The sequence below is a fragment of the Mytilus californianus genome, unplaced genomic scaffold (assembly GCF_021869535.1).
Source record: "Mytilus californianus isolate M0D057914Y unplaced genomic scaffold, xbMytCali1.0.p SCAF_15, whole genome shotgun sequence".
In the NCBI taxonomy this organism is placed as follows: domain Eukaryota; kingdom Metazoa; phylum Mollusca; class Bivalvia; order Mytilida; family Mytilidae; genus Mytilus; species Mytilus californianus.
In genome coordinates, this window is record NW_026262637.1 from 29095577 (window position 1) to 29117439 (window position 21863).

General features: G+C 32.0%; 2 protein-coding genes across 12 annotated transcripts in view; both read right to left on the reverse strand.

The window, feature by feature from the left end:
• The window catches only part of LOC127725826 (anoctamin-4-like), an 89051-nt gene that overhangs the window by 5603 nt on the left and 61585 nt on the right, over positions 1–21863 (reverse strand). For all 11 annotated transcript variants that reach the window (XM_052233131.1, XM_052233130.1, XM_052233136.1 and 8 more), the window contains 16 exons: positions 18696–18752; positions 17941–18005; positions 15192–15326; positions 13583–13749; positions 13089–13171; positions 12424–12486; positions 11894–11968; positions 11258–11422; positions 10067–10103; positions 9413–9524; positions 8439–8496; positions 7400–7497; positions 6868–7007; positions 5851–6003; positions 4778–4830; positions 3330–3514 (listed from right to left, as the gene is read on the reverse strand). In XM_052233131.1, the coding sequence (XP_052089091.1) occupies positions 3330–3514; positions 4778–4830; positions 5851–6003; positions 6868–7007; positions 7400–7497; positions 8439–8496; positions 9413–9524; positions 10067–10103; positions 11258–11422; positions 11894–11968; positions 12424–12486; positions 13089–13171; positions 13583–13749; positions 15192–15326; positions 17941–18005; positions 18696–18752 (1646 nt within the window). The remainder of the gene's footprint in view (positions 1–3329; positions 3515–4777; positions 4831–5850; positions 6004–6867; positions 7008–7399; positions 7498–8438; positions 8497–9412; positions 9525–10066; positions 10104–11257; positions 11423–11893; positions 11969–12423; positions 12487–13088; positions 13172–13582; positions 13750–15191; positions 15327–17940; positions 18006–18695; positions 18753–21863) is intronic.
• Positions 134–3269, reverse strand: LOC127725831 (zinc finger protein 862-like). Its single transcript, XM_052233142.1, has one exon. It carries the CDS (start codon positions 2281–2283, stop codon positions 307–309), a length of 1977 nt encoding a protein of 658 aa, XP_052089102.1. The 5' UTR covers positions 2284–3269; the 3' UTR covers positions 134–306.

Here is a 21863-nt window from a genome sequence, read left to right on the forward strand (position 1 = left end):
TATAGATAACATTGAGGAGGCCCAATGAAGGATATTGTTTTAAACCGTGTAAAATCTACTGAACAGTGATAACATTTTTCTTTGTACAATTTCCCAACCTGATTTAGAAAATAAGGAATAAATAAAAACATACTCAGTTGATAAATAATTTAATGAATAACAACATGATATTTTATGTAAGCATATAACAACAATAAAATATCAGAAGAGCACAATGTTGACAAACACACGCAATAAATATTACAATGAGCACATTGAAAAGAAGCACAGATCACAGCACAAGATTAGAAGTTCATTTAGTCTAATTTAAGATTTTACATTCATGAGCTTGCTAAATGCATTGTTCTGATAAACATGGCGGTTACGAACGGATTGCCATTTGCGGATAGCAGGAACAGGGTCAAAGTCTTTAACATCTACACCTACTAAGCTTATCCTCATAAGTTGATCTAAAGCGTCAATACCTAGACTACACCTTAGCTTTGTCTTGATAATGTTCTGCCTTGAAAAACCCCTTTCACATTCAACACTAGAAACCGGCAAAACACGTGAAATTTCCATTAGCGAAATTGTATTTGGGAACTGGTCTTTTCTTGAAATAATTGCAGTCAACAGATCGGCAAACGAAAGTCCCTTGTAGTTGTTGAAGATCAAATACTTAAGTATGCCCCATTCTATTTGTAGTTCTTCTTGGTTGACTATACTATAATGGTCTCCGAGACACTCTAACTGTTGTTCACCGTAGCGAGGAAGGTCGTCAACACTACTTGGAAAGTTCGACGGTTCAAATACAGAGAATGCTTCGAAAATTTTGTTGTCTGGAAATCGGTCACGAATGTTATCATGTATCAATTGGGCACATTGCACGGCTCTTGTCTTGAGATGAATGTCACGGTTGTTACGTTTAAAGGTGATAGTGTTGAAGCTGTCAGATTGGTCTGTTGATTTTAGAAATTCGGCACATAATGGTCCAAATGAAGGAATCTCGGTTAAGTACTCGGCCTCTATTGCCATAAGAAAAGAGTCAACTAATTGTTTCACTGTGGCATAAGACAAGTCACGTTTTTGAAGTGATTTGCTGAGCTGATTAATTTTACCAAACAGGTCGGATAAAAAGTAGAGCATGAAAAAGAACTTGTATGTTGTCATACTGTTGTGAAGAGAATTAGCCACGATGTCGGTGTCACTCTGGTCGCCTAACATGTTTACAATGGAGACAACAGAACGGCGGAGATTGTCTAAAGCGTTTCCCATAGAAAGCCAGCGGACTTTATGAATATCAAGCGGATTTAACAACGGATCATCTATTATAAGTTGCCATGATCGTAGTTCGGCAAGGTTTGTGGGTGAACGTTTGTAATACGAATATACAGTGCTAACAATGCTTTCTAAAAATTTAATGTCCGGAATTTCTTTTGCCGTGTCGACACAGGCTAATGCTAGGCGGTGAGCTACGCAATGAACCTCTACTAAGTGTGGAGAAGTGTCTTTTAAAAGCTGAGATACACCTCCATGCTTTCCTATCATAACCGACGCACCGTCAGACCCCATGCCGAATATTTTAGACAAGTCTACACCAAATGACTTTAAATAGGCAATTATATGTGCAGTAATTGACACGGCGGTACCAGAAGACAAGTTCAAAAGTTTTGTAAAACTAATTTTCAGTTCACCAGCTTTGAGGTATGATAAGTACAAAATTAAATGTTTTTGCGTAGCCAGATCAGTTGACTCGTCGATCATAATTCCCACGGCGGGACTTAACTTTACGTCGGACATCACCTCTTTCTCTATAACATCGGAAATTGTCTGAATAAATTCGGAGCAGGCATTGTTCTCTTGATATAATTTAGAAGTGATCACGGCACCATTTAACTTAGTTAAATCATTTATTGACTGAAATTTGTCCATTGGTAAGTTTTCTTTAGCAATAAAGTAAGCATTACGGAACAAGGTGCACATTGCGTTGTCAGTCTTTTCATGAACTTTCTCAAATACTGATACAATTGGATTACTTTTGGAAGCTGTCTCTAATTTAAGAGCTTGAACGTGGTCATTGCTATTAGCATGCTCTACAACGGCTGACTTTCGAAAATTTGTCGAACCAGGCTTTACAAAGTTATTTTTAAGTTTATGTTTTTGACAAATGTCACAAAACATGGCATTTAGCATACTGTCAAATCTTAACCATAAAAACAGTTGTAACCATTTATGAATAAAGCTTCTAGCATTTTTAGCAGATTTCGAGTTTTGATCGGAATCGTCACGTTTACGTTTGCCCATGATGGCAGATTTGTAAAGTTCAATTTGAGACAAAGTCTTTATAACAGTCGGAGATTGTCATGATTGGATATTATTCTTTATGATTTTAATTATAAAAACAGTTTTTAATATGAAAACAAGAATAGAGAACGCCCCCCTTATTTATTGGACAACTCAGCTTGGTATACCCAAGCGAAGCTATTCTCGGTGTTTTTCCTATATATTTTAGTAAATTTTCCCCTTGAGAGTACCCCAGTATTTAACACGATGTACAGTGTTAAATAAAATAATATATATCATACTTATTCATTTATAAATATCCTTATTTGAAGAATAACTTTTAAATATCAGGATACTGTTTTAAACTGGATGCTCATTTAAAATAATATCTATAAATCGTAATTAAATAGGATGTTGTTCCATACACGCTTACATGTTTGACCTCGTTTACCTGATTACCTTTATGTACATTGTTATGCATCATTAATTCTATTGATAAAGACAAGCTAAGGACACCTCATCAAAGGTAACAAACCTGTAATCAGTGAATGATTTATGGCTTCAATATAACTTATTGAAGGGATAATTGTTTGACAGCTTGGTGTTATTTAAATAAAAGAAAACGTGTTTTTTCTACTTTTTATTGATGTACACAAGCTAAAGACCAAGCCGTACATTTATGTACCCAGAGGATTAGACTAACTGAGACACTTCAAAGTATCTGAAATATGCTGCTTCTGTTTTATTAAACCCAATTATGACCGAAATATCTTTGTGAAATAGATTGCCACAATTATAAACTAAAATGCCCAAACGGACATGCCCAAAGCCCCAAACGGACATTTTTATCGATCGATAGTTGGTAAAAATTGAAATGACCGTTTCATGAAAATGCCTTGAATAACAAAATGTGGCACACCAATTCTATTTGACCGTTTGAGGCTGAGAGCAGCCGGTCATTTTATGAATGTTTCGGTCAAGTCCGGAATATATGACCGTTTTGGAAGCCCTGCATAACACTATACCTGCATTGTGTCACATTTCCTACAGATGACATAACACTATACCTGCATTGTGTCACATTTCCTAACTCTGGAGGAATTTCACTTGGTATACTCTTTTTCTGGAAATCAGCAACATTGAAGATAGACAAAGAATAGTTCATATATCCCTCTAATGATTCGTTTTCACTGTGTGCATAACGGTAGACCATCTTTGGAATAAATTCTGCAGTGAAGGCTATGATGGCTGCCTGTAAAATTTCAAATCATTCTCTGTATTGTTTAATTTTTTTGTTGAAAGTTACTTACTGTAAGTGTGCAAGAACTAAACAGCCATTAAATCATGTTCATGAATTGTTATCACAAGGAAAAGAAAACAACAATTTCCTTCATTAATGATGTTAAGACAATTTAAACCTATCAAATGCAGTATCTTTAATTTTACACCATAGATGAAAGTAAAGTTAACATAATCTGATACTTAAAGTAAATCACTACAAAAATGGAGGTGTGAGTTCTTATTTTTCAAACATTCAGATGTAAAAATGAGGACCAGAATGTCTTCTGTTTGTATTTGAAATCATATGTCTTTCAATCAAAGGGGCCTCGGTAGTTACTACTGTAATCACTAGCCAGTCAACACTAAGGTTGTGAGTTCAAACCCTGCTCATGCAGGTGCACTCGACTCCAATCTTAATTGACTTGGATTGTCAGTTATCCTATCGAAGGTCGGTGGTTTTCTCCAGGCACTCCGGCTTCCTCCACCATTAAAAACTGGCCGCCACGAAATAGCCCAAAAGCGGTGCTTAAAAGTGGCGTTAAAACACAAAAAATCAAAATCAAAATCTTTCAATCAACTCCTTTATCATTAAACAAGAAATTGTAACAATATCAAAGACATTTATTATCAGAAAAGTTATAAATCTTATCCAAGACTCGTATATATAAACAATCTAAAAAGGCAAATTTCTTTTACTCTTTTTTAATTCTATGCATCCAATATTTTATAATTATTTGGTTTCAAACCAACACTTTCACATTAGTAATATATGTTATAAAAAAAAGTTCAAGATAAGATAAACCATATCTATATGTATATGCATGTGATTTGTGAACATATCACTTGAGTAAAATATAAGATGATGATGGCTGGCTGCTTATTGTCCAGCTGCAAATTAAATCCATATTCAGGACGAGAACATGTTAATGTAATAAGAATTTTAACCCAGCTGTATACTAGACTGACATGCTGAGCCTGATATTTAACTTGCTAGTTCACAAGGTAAAACTCAGCAGGAAGACATGTCACTAAACAAGGACACATTATTCTGACTCTGAGCCAACCAGTCTTTGCTCTATCTCCTTAATGCTGCGTGCTTAGCAGAGAAGCAGCAAATACCAATTTAAAGTCTTGGGTTTGACCCAGCCAAGTTCAATCCTGGGATCACCCCCACTTGAGGCAAATATGCTACAATGAGGTGGTTGAGTACTATTTAAAATGATTGACTACTTACATTTGTTATTACTGCAACAGCTGAAATACCTCTCAAGATACCAAACCAAATACCTAAAGGTGAAAAAGTTTTAATTACATTTCTATTACAGATATGGATACATGTATAATATAAAAATTCAATAAAGGAATATCACAGAGATGTGGTATAATTGCCAATGCAACAACTATCCACCATACAACACAGGAATAAAACACTTCAGGTTACTGTACAGTCTTAAATGATGAGCAAAACCCATACTGTAAGGTATAAAGTTATGAAAGGCCTCTGAATATCAAATATTAACATCATGAAATATCCTTTCAATTACATCTTTACTACAGGTATGAATCTGTTTTTTTCTAAATCTTGAATTTCCATTAGCAGATTTACATGGAACAGCTGGTAAAATAGGGGCTACAAATAACAGCCAGCTCAATTGGTTGATTGGTGACTTTTTTTAAAAAACTATATCCTCACAAAATAACTGAAAGACATTAAATTGCTAAATCAATAAATTTCTAATTTAGCAGTGTTATCTTATTCAAACCAAGGCTGTGAATTTACTGATAACATCTGAATTTAATGTTAATATATATATATATATATATACACCAACATGAATGCCTCATAGTTATACTATTTTATCAAATTTAATTTTCAGCAGTTTGTTGTTTTAAAATTAGCAATCCATATTCCCAGCGGAGACATTATTTTCCACTTACGTTACCTAGTTAAACTGTATGTACCTGGTAAATGTGTTAAAACTTTTTTGGCAACAATTGACTTGTCTGTAGTAAAAATTATTCAGACATTTTGAATATTCACTATAACATATTATATATACTGAAAACACATCTGTGCATATTATAAGCTAATATGACCTAACATTGCTTCAGTTGATTATGGGGATGAATTAGACCTCAATATGATGTTTGGAATCTTAAACTCTGACAGAATTTTGACAAGATGATGAACAGCATTAAAACCAATATTCCTCTGCAATTTTTATATTTTCAAGTATAATATAGGTTAGATATTTCATCTCATTTTCTCTCATTCTACAAGAAGAAGTTTCATCACGTCACACTCACCAATATCCTGAGCTTTAGCTGCCATTGGTCTCTTCCATTGAGTAACAAACTTGTAGGCATCCAACCTTATTTCTATTATATTATTAAGTAAGGCAAATAATGGTGCTAATGGGAAAGCTGCTACAAATATGGTGACAAATCCATACTGGATCACTGGAAATAGATAAATGTACTTGTCATAATGAAAGTAATGGAACTTAATAGTTACATTCTCAAAAGGAAAATGCAGATTTGAGAGACAAATTCAATTTAGTAGTGTCATGCAATTTTCAAGAGCTTAAGAATTATTGATGTGAGAATTTATGTACTCTTGAGTTTAGAATATTTTCTTTATCCCTTTTGAAAAAAATGTTGCTACAGAAATAGAAATACTTGGTATATACATTATATTCAGCTATAGGAATTTTACTGAAAAGAGAAAAAGTGTCATTCAATATCTGGTAAAGGCAACTCAGTGAATAAATAAAATAACACAATAATGTTTTCTCTTTCTATACTTTGCACAAAAAAATTATGTCAAATTGTGACACAGAATTTTTTTTATGACATTTAATGATCAGTTCTTGACCTTATTTTATTGTTAGTATATTTGAATCAACTTATCACTTTTCTTTTTTTGGGAAATGCATTCCATACATTTTGAATTTTATAACAATTTGATACTTTAATTTGAAAATCACACACAGTATAGAAAGTATGAATATACCAAGGAGAGAATTTGTAAATTTATTCACTACAATGTTTCAACTTCTTTATTCTTGAGCGCAATAGTTCTTTAAAATAAGAAGTCTACCATCGATAATAAAGTTAAAAAAAAATCATGATGCAAAAAATTTGGTAGACTTCCCTTTTTACCTGATTAAAAATTTTAATACATTTCGAACTTGCAACTGTTTAAGAAATTTTTTGAACAAAAACCTGTAGGAAATACAAATTGTACAATAAAACAGTTCTGCGACCGTATGATATTTTTAGACCAAAATATCATTTGTCAATAAAAAACTTTGAGGTAATTACCCATTTCCAAATATTCATCAAATAATCCCATCTTTGGTTGATCAGCTAAATTATAATCCTGCTCCCATCTTGAATAAACAATGTCTTCTTTTTTCTCCTCATTCTTAGCTTTCCTTGATTTAAACCATACCATTATTTTTCTGAAATAATACAAGGACTCCTGATAAATCTGGTTAAAAAATTGTTAAAGACCTTTCAAGAGAAGTTTTATTATTTCTAAAGAGATTTTTATAACAACCAAATCTTACAAGTGAAATATATTGTTAAATGAGTTTATAACAATAATTTTACTGCATATCACAATCAAATGTATAGCACATTAATTTTATTCTATTGTCTACCTTTTTTTCCCCATAGTTATAACAACAATTGCAGAGATCAAATCTTTTTCCCCAAAAACATCTGTTTGAGAATTTCGGGCAAAAATAATAGGAATTTCAAGCTATCTTCACATCAAATATAATGTAAACAAAATTTCTTATGACTTTTTCTGACTGAATTATCCATGAAAATTAAATAAAAACATACTTACGGTAAAAGAATTTCTTTGAAATTATTGAGAGCTTGCTTGCCCACCATAATAATACCAAGCTGTATACAGACTTCTATCAGACACCCAGCAGGATCACACTACCAAAATATTATTAACAATAAACAACTGCACAATGTATACAACCCTTTTTTTTCTTTTAAAGTACTCTGAAAGACTTAAGCTAAAATCTTTTTATACTACACCCTTGTTTTCAAGCACAACATTTCTTAATTTTGTTAGAAACAGTATAACAACAAAATTTTGTAAAAAAATAGAAAACACAAGTGCATATGTAGGCTAAAATTGACCTTTTATTCAAAGTTTACAAGAAACTGACCTAAGCCTGAATACAAAACACTGATCCTTAAACAGAGAGTTCAAGGGTATATTCCACCTGTTTGAGGAACATGTACACCTTACAAAGATGCTATCCAGTACTAAATATTATAAGTGAGTAACTGACCCAAGCGCAAAAGATTAGCATTTATCAGATTATTGGAAGGGCTTATTTTCTCTTCGAAGAATAAGAATTGTGACAATTCAACAGGCAATTAAGGAAATAGCTGACGAACAGCAGGCTCCAGCCCTTTTGTTTCTGAGTAAGCCTTTCCTTATGGCATCTTGTATAGATATTGTTCTCCTTTTCCGATTACATATGCATCCAATTCAGTTGTAAGCGCCAACGAAAGTGATGTTCAATTAAATCTTGTCAGACAGACAATTACAGCTTACAGCCTTTCTTTAGCAGATCAAATATAATTTACCTATTACTCACATAATTGAAAAACTGACTGAAGCATGAATATTCAGAAACGATAATTTATTAACTGTGAAGAGGGTCAAGGCCAGGTGACTTCTATTAAGTTGACATGTATACCTTACAAACAAATCATAGAACAAACATATTTGATAAAATTACTCATAGTAAATGAGAAACTCAACTGTGTACAATAACTAAACATTAATAAGTGTACTATGAAAAAGGTTAAGGTCAGGTGACATCTGTCAGATAGACATTTACTTAATATTTTATACCTACCTCCTCTTGTCTTTTGTCCAGTAAACTGTAGTTATAATCTCCAGGTCGTCCTACAAACCTGCAGAAATAAGGACAAGATTGCATAGAATTTGAGAAATCAGATCATTAACCATTAGGAAGGCAAGTAAAATATACTGTTTCTTCCTAAAATATACTGCCATAAGTTGACATTGGTATCTAATGAAAGAAATAGAACACCAAAAACGAATGAAGGTTGAAATGTAATGAGTAGAAAACACTTAAATATTTACAGAAAAAAGACAACAAAGATGTTATAGCCTTGTATCTTTGATCACTTCTTTTATAATTACAAAGACTTCATAACAAAGGTAAACTGTCACATGTGGAGCAGGATTTGCTAACCCTTCCTGAGCACCTGGGATCACACCTGGTTTTTGGTGGGGTTCATGTTGTTCAGTGTTTGGTTTTCTATGCTGTGTTTTCTATACTGTTGTTTGTCTTTTGATCATTTTTTGCCATGACATTGTCAGTTTGTTTTCTACTAATGAGTTTGAATATCCCTTTATTATCTTTTGCCTCTCTTTTGTTCAATTTTTTACCAAAGGAGCAATGCTACTAAAAGAAAAGAGAAAAATATTTTAACCTCATTTACCAATGATATTAACATAAAATCCAAGATATCAAACAAAATATTTCATATCACTTACTTCCCTTTGAAGAAGGCAATACAAACAACTGTTGAGTAGTAATTGACCAAAGATATTAACAGATAATCTAAGATATTGAGTATAATATTCCATAGTACTTACTTCCCTTTAAAGAATGCAATATAAACAACTGTTGAGTAGTAATTAACCAATGATATTAACAGATAATCTATGATATCGAGTATAATATTCCATAGTACTTACTTCCCTTTAAAGAAGGCAATGTAAACAACAGTTGAGAAGTAATTAACCAACGATATTAACAGAAAATCTAAGATATTGAGTAGAATATTCCATAGTACTTACTTCCCTTTGAAGAAGGCAATATAAACAACTGTTGAGTAGTAATTAACAAACTGGAAGAGAAACATTTTAAATGTAAAGGCATCTTCCCATTCTGTCTGTGTCCTATGTTGTTCTGAAAATAAAACATTATCAATGAAGAAATATATTAATAAGACAGCATCATAACCAGGCAATTTCAATAAAAATACATCTGTAGAATAGTTATATTCTTTATAAAGTTAATGAATGTGCTAAATTCAGCATTCTTAAAAGTAATGAGTAACTGCAACAGAAAATGTAGAAACTCAAATATAACTATTTTTTCAACATTGGTTAGATATAGATTCTACCACTGATTCGAATGTTTAAAAACATTCCTTCACTAGAGATGGTTTAAATATCTAAAATCTAACTGTTGAGAGTTGAGAAATATTGTATTGCATGAGATTTCGTGTTGGAATCTGTTTCTCTAATGATTTTATGACAATATTAAGACATTTTCAATGATTGACATGAATATGTGCTCTATGTGACGTCATCAGGAATGGTCACCTACTTTCGTGATGCCACAATTTTAGTTTAAAAAGTAAAAAGTATTCTCCATTTTAAGGCTCCTCAGATATTTTTGTTCTACACATTTTATAGTTTATGTGTTTGTAATTAAAATTTACTTACCTAAATCAGTAAGGAATAAAGCTATTCTTCCATATACCTAGAAATAAATAAAATTGTTAATAACCTCAGAACCGATAAGTAAAATTCTATTCTCAGTTGTCAATGGCCCTTAAATATTATCGTAGGTCATGCTAAATAATATCCACCTCTACAAGAAAATTTACATTCCATTTTACATCATTATGTACCAGGAATCAAAACATTATTATCAAATGCTTATACATTAAACACTGTTTTAATTGACTGCTGTACCCCTATTTTTGACATTTTCACCTATTGTGTCTGTTTGTTTTGTTCACGCATCGTTGTCAATATAATGGAATTTGATGGGACTGTCATACAAGTGAGAGGTTTAGCTAGCTATAAAACAAGGTTCAATCCACCATTTTCTACATAAGAAAATGCCTGTACCAAGTCAGGAATATGACAGATGTTATCCATTCGTTTGATGCGTTTGAGACATTTTCATTGGTTGCTATTTTCATGATTTCAATGCATAAACTTGATACACACACGAGTTAAAAACCTCTAATCAACAATTAGTGTGCCCTTCACATGAAGTTTAAGATTTGTTCTTACAGTTTTGGCAAGGTATACATTCTCCTATTTTATGTGATTACTAAATACACAAAAATAACAGCAGCAACAAGGGTTGTTCTGGCTCCCAAAAAGTTTGAGCCAGAAAAATCGCCAGCTTCTATACTTTGTCGCCAGTTTAGGGCCAGCTAGAGTCTTTATTTCCTCTACCCAAATTGAAGCCAAGTCGAGTTTAAATTTCTTTACACATCATTTAACTTTAAGTGATGAATAGCTATGTGATGTATTGCCGTCTTATTTTTTACTTTCAAAAACAATGATCGATTTTGTTACCTTTCGTCAAACAATGAAAATTTCGACATGGGAAAATGCTGGTGTCAAATATTGCCAGCAGCCACATTTTGTCACCAGATGAAATTAAAAATCGTAATTTGCGACATTGGCAAAGCCCAGCACAGTCCCTGTGCAGGAAAATTTCCACCTATACATTACTTTGAAATTGCATCAATGGATGGGTATCTAGAACTACTTTTCCAAAGGAAAATGAATAAGAAATTTTAAAATTGCTGCTATAAAGAATGATTAATCTACATTGTGTGTATGTGTATATACATTTTCTATTTAACATCATGAGGTATTTATTTTAATACTTACAAAATTAAGAATTAAGATGATGACAAAATTAATACATGCTGCTGTTACTGATGCTATAATTGTTGCCCTTGATTTGATAACGCCATCTGTGCTTGCATAAAGAACTCCTGAGATCACTACACGATAGAGAATTACACCAAATACTGCTGCCAATACAACACATAACTGCAATCAAATAAATATATGTTATAAAATTGTGCCATGCCAAATGACAACGAATATTGGACATAACTCTTAACAGATAATAGTAACATAATCCAATCAGATGCAAAAACAACACATAACTGCACTTAATATTTTTTCTTTCACCAACATCATTACCAGCATCAGTTGTATTTCAAACAAACATATGTTGCATAAAATGTGGAAATTTTAAAGAAATGATAAAATTAGAAACAAACCTATTTGAAATACATTTTCCTTCAAGCTCTCTTGAATTTTTAAGAATACCCATGATATATGATAATTCATATCCATGGAAATATTTTGAATACTTGATGAACTGATAATTCATAATATAAGTGACTTTTAACTTATTTTTATTAACAAGTGGCAGTCTCATAATTTTTCATGGACATGGCTTATTCAATACTAAAAAAAAAACATATGTATAGTCATTTTGTTAAATTTACTTACAAAGAACACTATAATACCAAGAGTGGTCCCATATCTGATACATTTACTGTAGGAAGGAACAAAAGGCTCTTCTCTCTGCAAAACACATCATGATATATCTAAATGACTTTTTCCAAACAGCTTTTGTACTTCATCTCACAGTTATAAAAATATGGATCATTGTATTTGTTTTTAAAATTGTGTTATTGTAAATGAATCACTGTAGTAAACAATAACAAGGAGTTGCACCCATTGTGGTACTCAGCATACTCCCACTGGTTTTCAAAGTATCCACAAACAGGCAGTAAGTGTCCAACAGATCCATAAGCGCTCACATGTAACAACTCATTTGTTTCGTTTTCTTTTTTTTTTTAAGTTAATCAGAAAACATGTGTTTTGTGCAAACAAATTATATCTGTTTTTCCTGATTCATGTTTTGCTTTAGTAACAGATTGTTGTAGAATTTATGGATGATAAGGTAAAACAAACAAAATTGGTTCATTAGACTAAATACACACATAACACATCAGAACACGGACAGATTTTTATACCTTTGTGACAGGATGGGTTCTTCTGTTGCTTATAGCAGCTTCAAACTCTGGTCGCAGTGTTTCCTGTAAATAGAATTACAAAGATGAAAAAAAGCACTTGAAAATATTTGCACAAATTTTGACAGAATCTTAATATGCATTAAGTAGGGTTATGCATCCTTATTGTCAAAGAAACTACTTCCAATGTCTTATCTAATGTTTTATAAACATACTCTATATATCTAGTCTTCTAAAATCAGAAGATGTTAACTATTATATAATAGGATATTCCTACAGAATGAGCTACCAAAACTTGCTAAAGGAAGGAAATTAGAACAGCAATGTTTTTCCTTGTGACAGTAAATTTTGCATATTCAATGCAAGAACTCTGAAGATTAGAACAAGTGAACAAGTTCAACCATTTTTTCAACACCTGTTTGTAAAGTCATTTTGACCTGTACTGCAGGTTCTACTATAAGTGACCATCACATAATTCTACTGTTCTCCATAAATCTATTCTTTTATCATATATGTGCATGCAATCCTTTTGGATAGGCAAACAGAAATGTCCATGGAATCACTTTATAATAGTTATTCCTCCAACAACTCTTATGAAAATGATACCTCATATATCACTTCAAATATGATTTTACTGTAAGAATATGCCATTGAATTTGATGACTAACCTCTTCTGACTCAAAGTCTGCACAATCCCAATCATACTCTAACTCATGTTGCTTTCTCTTCCAGAACTCTTGGAAGAATGATGCTGTAATGATATACAATGATAATATCATACACACAATCTGTACATGAAAAATTATAAACAACAAAGATTTAACTATAGTATTCTACTAAATGGTGACTATATTATGTGAATAGTTAGAGGGACAGATAATAATATTCTTCACCTTACAGTAGGTATTTGATTTTTAAAATAAAAAAATCCACCATGGACTGAAAAAATAAATAGTTTGGTTACATTTGAAATATTGCAGCAATAAGTCTTATATTCTTTCGTTAAATATGCAAGATACGTACAAATTTAGTTTATGGTGCAGTGAAAACTTAGCCTGAAACATGTTATCAAACAACAATTGTTTTCTATAGAAAGTTATGAAAACCTATAAGAATGCCAATAACCCTTTTTATAAAAACTAGTATTCAGCTAAAAACTTACCCCATAAAGCCATAACTACAGCAAATATCATAGTGCCATAGTTATCAAATAGGTAAGTAGCTCTGGAGTATCTACAACTGCTCTCAAGCTTCCAGTACGTACACCGAGCATCACACAGAGGACACATGGTAAAATTTCCTGCACCGTTTGGATCACAGATGTCGTTACTAAATAGAAGAAGCAGCATTTTTATTTTCATTAATTTGCATTTAAGATGTTTAAATACAATGAACTGGAACAATTGCAAAAATATAGATCGCAGCATGTACATCCAGAGTTACATTCACAGGATCAGAGGTTATATATTGCTGAAATATATTTGGTAGCTTTTCAGAAAGTGGATTGTAAATTATATTACATATGGACAGATATGCTTGATTATATATACCTTATGCTATCGCTGCCAAAAATATTGCCAAAATAGCATTAATAAAAAAACTTGCATCTTATTGTAAGGAGTGGAAGGACCTTTTTTTGGGACGTTGAGAGTAGGACTTTATTTTCCCCGGAATTCATGATTTGGCCTTTTATTTTCGCAGGAATTTAGGATTCACACCTATCAGTGTTTTTTTTTATTAATTTGTTTGATTTTTCGGGATATGGGAAAGAATAATAATTTTTTTTCGGGAATTCAGGATGACACCCCCTCCTACCACCCCTCTATTGTCTATAGTATATATTGACACACTATGAATTGAAATCACATGAAGTAATATAATTTTAACTAATAGGTAACTAATTCACTGCAACCAATTCCTCCATAAAAGAATAAATAATAGAATTTTTAAAAAAGATGAAGAATAGCAATAATTTAGTTCTCTAATGGTCATATTGTTTCCTAAGCATTCATACATCCCTGGCTATCAAATTTTGGGTTTTGAGCGTTCCAGATGAAGGTAAATTCAGAAAACTACTTCATAAGCACAAAATATATAAAGCATTAGTTTTATTTTCTTGCACTTGGTGGATACCACTGCTGGTGAAGTGTTAGTCCCTGGAGGGTTTCCTCAGCCTAGTCGGTAGTCAGTTCTTTGCATATGTCAGGATTTATAACATACATTTCTAAAATTTCCATTGATAAATTAATAAATTATATAAAAAGTAATTTTCCGACCCCCCTCAGACAAAGTTGACCATCAATGGCTGAGGCTATTCTGTTTATGTCCCTTTTGGTCTATTGACCATCAATGGCTGAGGCTATTCTGTTTATGTCCCCTTTGGTCATATTGCTTTTTTAATATCTATAAATCCAAAAACTTTCAAGATTTTGTTTTCAGCATTCCAGATGGAGGTGAATCAAGAAATGTGCCTTGTAACCACAAATTCTTAAAATATTATTTACATTTTCTCCCATTGGTTAAAGCTTTTAAAAGATATTGAGGCAGGTGCTTTAAAACAATCTAAACCCCTTGTGTTTTTAATTTTCATAAGTAATAAACAGATAATTTTTGGTGTTGTGATTAGTAGGTAATTCTTTATCTCATCACTTTATTTTTAGCTTTTCTAATACAGATATGCATACATCTATCTCACATTGTTTTGTGTGATTTTTTTTTGGTTGTTGCTTTAAATGGATAATATAATTTGATATTTTTTGGTTCATTTATACCTTGGTTTATCATCCATAAATGTAGCAAGGCCAAAAATAAACACTGCTAATCCCAAAGCTGCTGCAGGAAACAATGCTGATGTGTAATATCCCAACCAGGCAAAATATATAGCTATCTTCTCTCCAAAATAGGTCCTGAAATACATGTACAGATATATATTACAATAAAATGCTTCGCTGGGGCGCAGCTTGATACGACCGCAGAGGTCGAACCCTGAACAGTTGGGGCAAGTATGGACACAACATTCAAGCTTGATACAGCTCTGAATTTGGATTGTTATTAAATATTTGACACAGCATAGGTTTCTGACACAGAAAGAATGTGGTCTAAGAACTTGATTTTTTTTAATTTACCTATTATGGTCCAATGTCCAAAATCAAAATACATGGTTAGATTCAGCATATCAAAGAACCCCATATATTCAATTTTTGTTAAAATCAAACAAAGTTTAATTTTGGACCCCAACTTGGACAAACTTGAAAACTGGGCCCATAATCAAAAATCTAAACATATGTTTAGATTCAGCATATCAAAGAACCCCAAGAAATCAATTTTTGCTAAAATCAACCTAAGTTTAATTTTGGACCCTTTGGACCTTAATGTAGACCAATTTAAAAAACGGGACTTAAAATTAAAAATCTAAATACACGGTTAGATTTGGAATATCAAAGATCCCCAATAATTCAATTTTTGATGAAATCAAACAAAGTTTAATTTTGGACCCTTTTGACCTCAATATGAACCAATTTGATAGTGGGGCCCACAAATAAAAAATCTAAATTCATGGTTAGATTCAGCATATCAAAGAACCCCATATATTCAATTTTTGTTGAAATCAAAAAAAGTTTAATTTTGGACCCCAACTTGGACCAACTTGAAAACTGGGCCCATAATCAAAAATCTAAACACATGTTTAGATTCAGCATATCAAAGAACCCCAAGAATTCAATTTTTGTTAAAATCAAAATAAGTTTAATTTTGGACCCTTTGGACCTTAATGTAGACCAATTTAAAAAACAGGACCCAAAATTAAAAATTTAAATACACAGTTAGATTTGGAATATCAAAGAGCCCCAATAATTCAATTTTAGATGAAATCAAACAAAGTTTAATTTTGGACCCTTTTGACCTCAATATGAACCAATTTGATAACGGGGTCCACAAATAAAAAATCTAAATACATGGTTAGATTCAGCATATCAAAGAACCCCATATATTCAATTTTTGTTGAAATCAAACAAAATTTAATTTGGACCCCAATTTGGACCAACTTGAAAACTGGTCCAAAAATCAAAAATCTAAATACATGTTTAGATTCAGCATATCAAAGAACCTCATATATTCAATTTTTGCTAAAATCAAACAAAGTTTAATTTTAGACCCTTTGGACCTTAATGTAGACCAATTTGAAAACTGGACCCAAAATTAAAAATCTAAATACACTGTTAGATTCAGCATAACAAATAAATAAATGTGATCAAAGATTTTACAAATCTAATGCGCCATACTGTGCAATTAAAGATTACTTCTTGAAATTTTTCAATATTTGAAATTTGAAAAAAAAATAATATTTGAAGAATAATTCTTTTTAATTTCTGAAATCTGAAATGAGAAAAAATTGACCCCCCACAATTTCTTTTTATCCCCCTCCCCCCCCCCTTTTTTCCCCCAAAAAATTCTTTCCCTCAAGATATGGTCATAATCTCAATTCAAATTTCCAATGGAGTTGGCAACCATAATTACCCATTTAATTTTACCATAGTGCTAACTTAATCTATTTTATAATAGAATTAAAAATATAGTGTCAAATCTTTCATATGGATTTTTTTGTAAAATAAAATGATGCAACATTTGCAGATATTTTTACTGGTCTTCCTTTATAAATATGCATTTCTTTAAACATAATTTAAAAGCAGTGTAAGGGAAGTAACCAAAATGTTGTATTTGGATTACCTCCCTTACACTGTTTTAAATTATCTTTAATGTTCATTAACCATTACTTTATACATAATTTAAAAGCAGTGTAAGGGAGATAATTTCAATGATGTATTTGATTTATCTCCCTTACACTGCTTTAAATTATGTTTTGTACTGAAGTATTTGTCCATTAACCAGGACAACCTTGTTTTTCCCCCTTTTTTGCCCCTAATTCCTAAACGGTTTGAGCCATAACCCCCCAAAGCAAATCCTAACCATCCCTTTGTGGTATGGAAACTTGTAGTATAATTTCAGAGAGATCCATACACTGTTCCACAGTTATTGTCTGGAAACTAGAAAATGCTTATTTTTGGCCCCTTTTTGGCCCCTAATTCCTTAACTGTTGGTACCATAACCCCCAAAATCAATCCCAACCTTCCTTTTGTGGTATTTAACCTTATGGTAAAATTTCAAAAAGATCCATTCACTTAAACTAAAGTTAGAGTGCGAAAACCAATGTGTATTCGGACGACGACGCCGGACGACGACGACGACGACGACGCCAACGTCATACCAATATACGACCACAAAAATTTTTTGCGGTCGTATAAAAAATGTGTTGAGATAGGAAATCTGTGTTTAGTATGTGACTACTGCTGTCAGTATAGAGGTGAAATGTTGATTGCCAATAAACTAAGTCAACTTACAGAATACTAGTAGGTGCTGTTTACAAATTCATGGCTCTAATTATATTCGTTTTAGTATCTTATCCCTAAGTATCAAACTATGAAACATCATCCTTTTTCTTTTATGCTGTAAAAATATATATACCTGACATGATCGAGAGGTTGATATTTGTACCATACTCCTGGCTTAGCCCATGTTTCATACAGCAGCTGAAATGTTAATTCATTTTGTACACATATGACCATAGAATTAAAAGCCAAACCTTACAAGACACATGTGTATTCCATAAATAGAACAATAATGTAAACAGAACTTATTTCAACATATTTTATATTGTAAAACTACATAACACAAATATTTAAGTGAACTTCTTACAATTCAAATAATAATTGGACTTTTAGTTTTTATAAAATTGTTTAATTTATAATCATGTGACATAAATATTGCAATACATGTACATGTCATGGCTTCCATAGCAGTCATATTTTCTGGTTATGACTTGTGGAATCTATTTTTGACCAGCTGGTGTAAGCCTAAAGCGGACAGTACAATTTAGAAAAATAGATAAAGAGTTAGGCTTAAATTCCCTGATGTTCCACACTTGAAACGTCGTACTTTCAGTTAACAGAACTATCAATGTACGAACTAATATGTTCACGGAATCCAAATCAAAAGTATGAAGTAATTGTTTTCATGTCAGTCATTGTTAGAATGTCCTCAATTCCCAAGTAATTACCTTGATTGGCATTAGTTACAAAGTATTAAGAAATAAAAAACGGGATTGAAAAGATGTCTGATTAGCTCAAATTTTTTTTGGAAGCCCTGGTTCATGTATAAAATATAAAAAATAATTTCTTGGTCTAGAGAAGTGGTGACTAAGGGACTACCAATATACTTACATGTCTATCATTATCTTTACCGCTGGCCAGGATAGAATGTTCACTGATGTATCTACCCTGAAGAAAAAATACATCAGTTAGTTTGTGCAGTAATCTTTTTTTCACAACACAAGTGCATTCTCTGCAAAGTATAATTCTGCACCATGATAGAGGTGGCCTTTGATACAGGTCTTGAAGTAACAATTTAATTCATTTTACCCAACTAACTGTAACATGCATATTCAGTAAAGCTGATTTTGTATCTTAACTGAGACCTTTTTTTTTCTTATTTGTTTTAAGTATAAGTTGAAGTTGAAGAGGTATTGACAGAACCATTTCTGGTAGAAAAATATATCTGTCTTGAGGTCTGATCATCTTAACACTACACTATAGATAAAAACATGTACTGCATCATTCTCTCATGATGATAACATATTATGAACACAAAGACTGTTAATAGATATAAGAAGATGTGGTATGAGTGCCAATGAGACAACTCTCCATCCAAGTCAAAATTTATAAAAGTAAACCATTATAGGTCAAAGTACAGTCTTCAACACTGAGCCTTGGCTCACACCGAACAGCAATCTATAAAGGGCCCCAAAAATTACTAGTGTAAAACCATTCAAACGGGAAAACCAACAGTTTAATCTATATAAAAAACGAGAAACGAGAAACACTTATGAACCACTTCAACAAACGACAACTACTGAACATCAGATTCCTGGCTTAGGACAGGTGCAAACAATTGCAGCAGGTTTAAACGTTTTAATGGTACCAAACCTTCATCCTTATCTGAAACAATAGTGTAACATCACAACATAGAAAGACACACTATAAAATATCAATTGAAATGGCTTAACTCAATCAAAAGACATATTAACACCGGTGAACATACACTGAACAAATAAATTTGATCTATGATACAATGTAAATACAAAATAAATAAATTAAAGTAACGTGTTATACCGCTGTGAAATGTTAAACAATTTAAGAAAAACAATATGCTTGAACAAAAATATCAGCCATTTGCAATTACTTTAAACACAGGTAAATAATTTTGTTGTTAGGTATACGTGTACAGTTCAAATGAAGAAAGGAAATATTTTTACAAAATAAATAATTTTGATGTTCATAGTACGAAGAAGTGAAAATTTATAGTAATACCAAACACTTATCAAAGCTGGTATATAGACAAGATATAACCCTGAATAACATTAAATAACAAAAAAGCATTACAATTAGTATCAACAGGTCAAATAAACAAGAAAGTACGATTTGAGAGTACTAACAGTTACTGACAGCTAGTTAAAAGCCAAAAACAATTATGTGGATAGTGTCCACATGTGGACACAGATGATGCCCCCGCTTGCATATCATATAGTTATAAAGGGACATAACTGAAGAACGATAAAAGTGACACTACCCAAATTTGAACTTGATCCGAGTTTTGTGGTAATAAGCATTGTGTGTAAGTCTCATAACATTTGGTAGGGGCTAACTTAAGTAGAGAACAGAAACTAAAAATTCATCAGTTTTTCTATTTGTAAACATGTATAACTCTAGAACGGTTGTGTATAAGTATTATAACATTTGGTTGAGGCAAACTAAAGTTAGAGAACGGAAACGAAAAATTCAGCAATTTTTATGTTTATAAAGGGACATAACTCAAGAATGGTAAAAGTGTTGCCACCAGATTTCGTACTTAATCTGTATTATGTAGTAATAAGCATTGTGTATAAGTTTCATAACATTTGGTTGAGGCAAGTTAAAGTTAGAAAACGGAAACAAAAAATTTGTATTTGATCTTGTGGTTATGAATATTGTGTATAGGTTTCATAACATTTGGTTGGGGCAAACTTAAGTTACAGAATGGAAACTAAATATTTTGCAATTTTTCGATTTTTAAAGGGGCATAACTCTGGAACAGTTAAAGTGACGCCACCAAAATTCAAACTTGATCTCTGTTTTGTGGTAATAAGCATTGTGTATAAGTTTCATAACATTTGGTTGAGGCAAATTTAAGTAAGAGAACGGAAACTAAAAATTTTGCAATTTTTCCATTTATAAAGGGGCATAACTCTAGAACGGTTAAAGTGACGCCACCAAAATTTAAACTTGATCTGTGTTTTGTGATAATAAGCATTGTGTATAAGTTTCATAACATTTGGTTAAGGCAAACTTAAGTTAGAGGACGGAAACTAAAAATTTTGCAATTTTTCCATTTATAAAGGGGCATAACTCTAGAACGATTAAAGTGACGCCACCAAAATTCAAACTTGATCTGTGTTTTGTGGTAATAAGCATTGTGTATAAGTTTCATAACATTTGGTTGAGGCAAACTCAAGTTAGAGAACGGAAACCAATTTTGGGACGTTCGTACGTACGTACGTACAGATGGACAAGTGTAAAACTTAATGCCCCCACCGCTACGGCGAGGGCATAATAAAAAATCATGCATCAGAGACTAAAATCAACTAAAACACATCCCAGGGATTTAGTATTTTAACTTCATAGACAGTCAAAGAAGACATGACTTGTGCAATGCCAAAAATAAATGTATCAACAGGCAGTAGGATAGTTAGGAGTTAACCTCTTTATAGATCAAAATGAACGTCGGTGCGTCTTTATACATTCCGTTTGAAAAGAATACAAATTTAGTTATGTTTTAATTTGCTGATGACAAAATCTATATTAGTGCCAATGTAAACTATATTCAAAGATCTTATTACAACATTGGTAAGATAACCTTTACTACTAAGTTTGTTTAAAGGTTTGATGAGTTTACACGGATCACATAGTGATTTCCGCGCTTTAAGTACAATATTACTGTAAAATTTAGGATGTGAAATACAGTTTTTAATCAGTTTTCTACAGGTACAGCCAAATTTACTAATCAAATCTTTGTATCTATGAAAGAATTTTAAACATTTTGTCAAATTGTATAAACTTGTGCGTTATAATGGACACTAATCAATTAAAGTTATAATAACCATGAAAAAAAAATATATTTACTTATTGAAAGTTGTGGTTTTAAGTATTGTCAAAGTCCATTCACCTGGTCAAAACAATATTGATGGATGGAGAGGTAAGTAGTCTGTCAGATATAATTATTGTAATCAGGTGTATTGAAGGAAAAGGGATGTTTAACACATGACACTATTTTCACACCCATTTCCTTCTGTAAAC

Bases quoted from the DNA above. Each gene is read 5' to 3' on its own strand.
- LOC127725831 (XM_052233142.1), bottom strand. From the start codon at position 2,283: ATGGGCAAACGTAAACGTGACGATTCCGATCAAAACTCGAAATCTGCT.